Source organism: Geospiza fortis, unplaced genomic scaffold (genome assembly GCF_000277835.1).
Source record: "Geospiza fortis unplaced genomic scaffold, GeoFor_1.0 scaffold286, whole genome shotgun sequence".
Classification (NCBI taxonomy): Eukaryota; Metazoa; Chordata; class Aves; order Passeriformes; family Thraupidae; genus Geospiza; species Geospiza fortis.
The window spans coordinates 1,601,747-1,608,129 of NW_005054444.1; the positions used below are offsets into that span (position 1 = coordinate 1,601,747).

General features: G+C 43.1%; 1 protein-coding gene across 1 annotated transcript in view; it reads left to right on the forward strand.

Annotated features, from left to right (window-relative positions):
• The window catches only part of TEAD4 (TEA domain transcription factor 4), a 50,514-nt gene extending 44,814 nt beyond the window's left edge, over positions 1 to 5,700 (forward strand). The window contains exons 10-12 of the mRNA XM_014309636.2: positions 1,372 to 1,512; positions 2,920 to 3,072; positions 5,460 to 5,700. Of these exons, the coding sequence (XP_014165111.2) occupies positions 1,372 to 1,512; positions 2,920 to 3,072; positions 5,460 to 5,573 (408 nt within the window). The 3' untranslated portion in view covers positions 5,574 to 5,700. The remainder of the gene's footprint in view (positions 1 to 1,371; positions 1,513 to 2,919; positions 3,073 to 5,459) is intronic.
• Positions 5,701 to 6,383: the final 683 nt, after the last annotated feature.

Genomic DNA, 6,383 nt, shown 5'->3' on the forward strand with positions numbered 1-6,383 from the left:
TCTCTTGGGGTCAGGACCAGCCTGGCATCATCAAACTACAACTCTGAGGTGCAGTTTCTCAGGAGACTCAAGCCAATCCAAGTATGTGTTGCTATGAAAATAGGCGTTCTTTGTTGCCTTATCTTTTGTGGTGCCACAAAGGCAGCAGCAAGCCCACGTGTCTACAGAAGGGGAGAAAACTTGATTGTCACTTTCTAGACTGACCTAAACCTTTTGTCAAGCTGCTCCTTAAGACAACTAAGCTAACAGTATTTATTATCTCATGGCGCTTAAGAGGCAGGTATTTTGCATGGCAAAGAAAGAGGGGCATTCATTATTGTGGTGGTCCAGTTCTACCACATTGCTTGTCCTTAGTTCTGCTCTAGATCTCAAATAAAAATCTCTTCACTGACATCGGTTAAGAAAACCCTGCTAGAATGGCATCTAATGCTGTCTTAGTCACACTGTAGCTGGAACACATTTTCTTCAGTTTCCTCTTCCCTTAGCTCAGCTGGAAGAATAAAATGCTCTGGAGCAGCCTATGGGAAGTGATCCTTGCTTTTAGGCTGATGTGAATTAGCACATGGGCTTGTGGAGCACAGAGGAGCTCTGCCCTTTTAGTTTTGAAGGGGAGGGAGCTGAGCTGGCCATTCCCACAAACCCGTAGTGTTTCTAGAGCTTAAGGCAGCTGCCACTTGTTTCATAACTGCGGTTGGAATGACCCCTGGTGGAAGCTTCAGACAGCCAGGATTTTTAGGAGTTCTGTCCCAACAGGAGGCTTCGGTTAGCCAGCCTGAGGCACCCACATTTGAAAACTGTGGCTGCTACTGGAGATGGGTTTGAATTCAGGGGTAACTGGGCCGGATCCATCAGTAACCAACATTCCTTATGTTGCATTCTGTCTATTTACATTTGTAGTACCTGAACTTGATATGTGTGTGTACTCACACATTCCTTTGCCCTGCTGTCTCTTTTCCCTTACCTATGTTCTTAGGGTGGAAAAACTTTTTTGCTGTTGCTTTACTATTTTTTTCCTTCCTGGTGAGTCAGCCCAGTTTAGCCTGCCTGTTGCACTGCTCTGACTCTGCAGTCTGTTCTCCACATGCTTTGTGAGTACCTCCAAGCTATGTCATGTGTTTTTCATGTTAGGAGGATATTCCACCAGATTTCCCCAATGCATATGCAAGACCACACCATTTTCTGAAGTGGAAATAGGATTTTATTCAGTACTCTTCAGATTTCTCCCTCTTGCTCAATGCACATTGGTCTGCTTAAGGAGCTGGGGACACTCCCAATACTTCACTATCCTGGCTATGCAAGGTAATGGTGAGAAAATGCCACAACCATCTATTGATAACCATCTGAATTTTTTTTTGTTCTTCTCTTTGGCAGGCTGATTTGAATACCAATATTGAAGATGAATCCAGATCTTTCTATGGTGTTTCCAGCCAGTATGAGAGCCCAGAAAACATGGTCATTACCTGTTCCACCAAAGTGTGTTCCTTTGGAAAGCAGGTGGTAGAGAAAGTAGAGGTAAGGAGTAGACACTTGGGTGCAAGATTCCCTCTGGCAGCCATTTTGTCACTTCAAGTATTTGCATCCTGCCTTTGTATCTCAAGGCAAAATATATCTCCTGCTTCTTGTCAGGGAGATGGATGCCATAGATGTAAGATCACTCAGCCTGCAAAATGCTTGTCTTAGTATTTCACTGAAGATCTGCTAGTGTTTGCTACTTTTCCCTTAAATCTCAGTCTCTGAGGAGATGTAAATACATATGACTCTTAGCTTTGCCGATTCTCTGGGGTTTTTTGGGAAGCAAAGGAAAGCTAAGGAACATAGATGTGTTTTGTAGTCCAGAAATGTGAAAACATATAAGCAACACCTCATTCTCACTAGTGTTTTTAAACAGATCATTTATAAACTATAGCTATTAATTTGACTGCAATAATTTACAGACCTTCTAATAAAGCCTTACAGCTTTATTAGATCTAGCGCTTATACACTTACTGCTTGAGCAACAGCAAATAACTGGGTTATGCATAGAACTGGCATTGAAGAAATTCTTTTTGACGCCACATTCAGCTGCTAAGAGAGCTGCTTTGACATGCCCCCTGCTGCCCTGTTTCTTAAGGAACCTCAGGATGCAGAAGCATCTATGTGCAGAACACCGGCTGTTCTCATGTCAGCAGTCAGTTCAAGGTGCATCCTCCCCCAAAACCCATCTCCAACCACATGATGCCTGAAGTTAAGTATTTGCAAAGGGATAGAGGGGCTAAAGGAAGGTGTCATGGTGCACATGAAAGAAGATCAAGCCTCTGGGGTGAAAGAAGGTTACAGGCATTTAAGGGTCTGCTGTGAAATCATAGAATATGCCTTCAGTTTCTCTTCAAAGGCAGATAAAATATACAGGAACCAAGGTGAGAATGTGAGCAAAAAAATCCCTCTGTGTATCATTGGCCAGACCCTTTTTTAAGTGGGGGTGGCATAAATTCTATGTTCTTTCACACAGATCCCAGAAAGCTTTAGTCTTTTAACTATAAAGCATCCTGAGCATAGTATTACTATCATTACTTCCTGGTCTTGCTAAAGCAGTAGTTATTAACTTTTTCAATTTATTCACACTTAGTACTTTTCCAGTAGAGATGCAGACTGTAGTGTAGGTGTCAACTGGTCTGTTCCTCTTAGTTACATTTCACAGTGCTTTGAGGGTTTGCTGCTCAGAAGCTGGAGCCCACCATTCTCAAGAAAACAAGAAATCAAGCCAAAGAAGTTGGAGGACTTAAGGGGACTGACCTTGAGTCAGTGCAAAGTACTATGGTCACTGTTCATAAAATTATTTAAAAGTGCCACTGTAATTTTTCTGCTCTGAGTGCCTTTTTGTGACAGTGCCACTGGTGTGCCAGCATAGCCCCACGTGCCCCTCTCTGTTTTTCCCTGCAGACAGAGTATGCACGCTATGAGAATGGACACTACTCCTACCGCATCCACCGCTCCCCTCTCTGTGAATACATGATCAACTTCATCCACAAACTCAAGCACCTTCCCGAGAAGTACATGATGAACAGTGTGCTGGAGAACTTCACTATCTTACAGGTAGGGATTTCAGCTGTTTTCGTTGCAACTTGGCAACATGTAAGCACCATGCAGGAGTTCACTGTTGAGAGTCAAAGCAGATTTCTTTTTATAGCTCAGCATCTAATTGAACTTAATTTCTTTCATGTGTATTGCACTTCAAGTCCATTTATGGAGCTCTAGAGATGGTAACTCATGCAGAGGAGCAGCAAAAGAATTTGAGAGACTTGGGTAAGAGAGAGATAAAAAGAAAAATAAAGGGAGAGCTCATGAAGCAGAGAGACAAAGAAAGGGGAATAATGAAAGTCAGTGAAGGAAATGCTCATTCCACTATTTCACAAATATTGAGGTCCTTTCTGTGCCCTGGCCCTTTTTGCAAGGTAAGAACAACCCATAAGGTCATTGTTGAGTGGCTATAAAATTTTTCTGTGGGAAGAGTTCTTCACTGACCATATTAGAGGGGAAAGAAAGTTGTTTCCTCAGGACCACCTGGGACCTGTACAGAATATGGAGACATGCAAAGGAGTTGTGGGGAAACTCTGTGACACCTTCTGAATCACTGCAACCTCTAGATAGGTCAGGATTATAAGGCTACAGCAATTAGAAGATCTTCATTCTCTGAAGATCTTTGATAACTGCAGGCAACTCGTTTCACTGCTCTGTGGCTCAGAAACATCAGCTATAAAATTCAAGGTTAATATACATCATAGGGCATTAAGTTTACTCTTTCATGCTTGCATTAAGATCTTAAACATCTGGAGGAAATGAGGAGTAATAATGCTGAGAGTTCTTTTAGATGAGCAAAAGCATGAGAGGGGCAGAGACAGAGAGATGGAAGACTTGTGTGCTGTAATCCATACAGGAGAACATTGTAGCTGCCTTCTGCATGTTTCATTCCTCAGTCAGGCCAGCATTTTCTATAAATTCTAAGAAAAATCCTGTCACATGGTTATACTTGCTCAGGGGCTTTATGTTTTGAGAAATCTCATGTCCTTCCCTTATCTTCTGGCACTGAAGGCATGTCCCAAGTGGGTGCTGGCACACACTACCTTGCAGTGCTGTGCAAGATGAAAGTGCTGCTCCCTGAGCAGCAGCATGGGCATTTCCCACTCCCCACTGCGGAGATGAAAAATGCATTATGTAAGGCATGTTGGTAGTCCTCAGTCTCCACTACCACCTTTGAGCCAAGTCTAATTATACTTTTTATAAACCCTTTTATGAGCTTAGAATACCCCTAATCCCATAAGCATCATTTATGTTGCTTGGCACTTTTCTCTGGATCTAGAACTCTCCAAGATTTCAGAGCCCATTTTTCAGAAAAGGGCCTGGTGCCTTAGCTCACCTGGATGTATATAACTCACCACATCTTGCAGAAGAAAGGACTTCAACTGCAAATCCAATCATGAAGTAAGAAAAGAAAACAGGCCAAAATCAGACTGCTAAAAATTAATAGGAAAGTTTGAAAACAGCCATTTTCTTCCTGTTTTCACAAGAACAGTTGGGCTTCGGTACAGTTCAAGCCTCCAGCTGGAATGGTTTTATTCTGCAGTTGAGCTTGTGCTGCTGCTGATAAAAATCTGTGTTCTCCAGCAGGAGAGAACTTTAGCTATGGCACAAACTCAGGTAACAAGAATGTGCAAAGCTGTGCAGTGACAGAGAGGGAAGCTGAGCTAGGAGTTCTGAGAGCAATATTTCTCTTGTCTCTGCCACCTAGCGCATGCTGCAGAAACTAGGACAACACTGCTCCTTCACCATGCTGCTGACAGAGTCACGTTGTAGAGACGCTAAAGGGTCCTGAGGGGCCATAGAAAAAAATGGGAAAAAAGGAGCTTCTGTAAGAATGCATGAGTGTAGCAGCCATCCTTCTCCCAACATCTACAGTGTATGGAATGGGAGGTGTAATGGAGTCAAATCTGTAAGTCTCCTGTAACAGGAGTTATACTCTTTAATCCTCGTGTTCTGTGTCTACCATTGACAAGCAGGAGCAGATGAAGGAAAACAACTGTCTGTGGTTGTGATGTATCAATATGTGTGTGAACTGAAGTGGGTGTGCCACAGGAGGGGGCTCCTCTATACCCAACAAACAGAGCAAGAAGAGCTTTTTTTTCAGTGAAACACTTTCACTCTGCTGAAATCTGCAACATCAGGGGTGGGAAGTAGAGAACCTGCTTCCGCTGATGTGATCACTGCTTGGTCACAGTGAACTTTTGGTCATCTCCCTGTCTCTTCACTGCATTGTAGTTCTGAGGATGCAAAAGTGCTGTGGTTTGTGGGCCAAGCTATGTATCGATCCTGCACTTCTCTGTTCTTTGTCTATTACTGATTTTCTGCTTTGTGTTGAATGTGTTGGAATACATAAGCAGAGAAATAGCAGTTGCCATTTCAGCTTCTTCTCCTTTTCTGTCTAGGTTGTGACAAACAGGGACACACAGGAGACCTTGCTGTGCATAGCATATGTTTTTGAAGTATCAACTAGTGACCACGGTGCCCAACATCACATCTACCGGCTGGTGAAGGACTAGAGACTCTCTGCCCTGAGTTGTCCATGGAATGCATGTCTAAGAAAAAAGTCTGTGCTTGAACTACCCCTGCCCCCCCCAAACCAAACTGAAAAATAAACTGCAGATATTGTGTATTTTCAGAAAAGTACCTCTGAGCTGCTTTGTGATTGATAGAGTGACGTTTCCATCTCCAGGTTTGTGCAAATGGGAAAAAGATTTGGAGTCAAGGAAACAGGCAAATGACTGCTTTAGGGTCTCACCACAATCAGCATCCTGTGAAAAGCATTTCCCACAGTGCATACCCAGGGTGTGATCACACACATAAAAGGAGCATATGCACCTGAGCATACAGGTGGGCCAGTGGCAATGGCAGCAGCTTCCACAACTCTGATCACATATGAACAGGTTGAAAATGTTCTTGCTACACCTGGTCTGAGTGTGTGCGCACATTTACATTCATTTGAAAGCCAACACGTGCTCAGACGTAGTTACCATGCATTTATATAGGTGTTAGTTAGACATACACAGTCATGTGCCTGTGTGTAGAGGTTGCACATATATCCTGCACAGCTGCCTGGCCACATCAGCAGTTGTGCAGTCACAGGCTCATTCAGCCTTGCTCCGTTAGAAGCTTGTTTCTTCTTCTCTCTTGTCCATGCATGACAGAGAGAGACCAATCTTTCTTGTGCGTTTTAAATAAAATTATGCTTAGAAAATTTGGTATGTTAAATCATGTTGTCTTGCCCAGTAGATTTCCTCTATGTATCAAGTCTGATGACTTGACAGACTAAAATAATTCTTGCTGCTTTTGCTTCTGTTCTCCCTGCACAG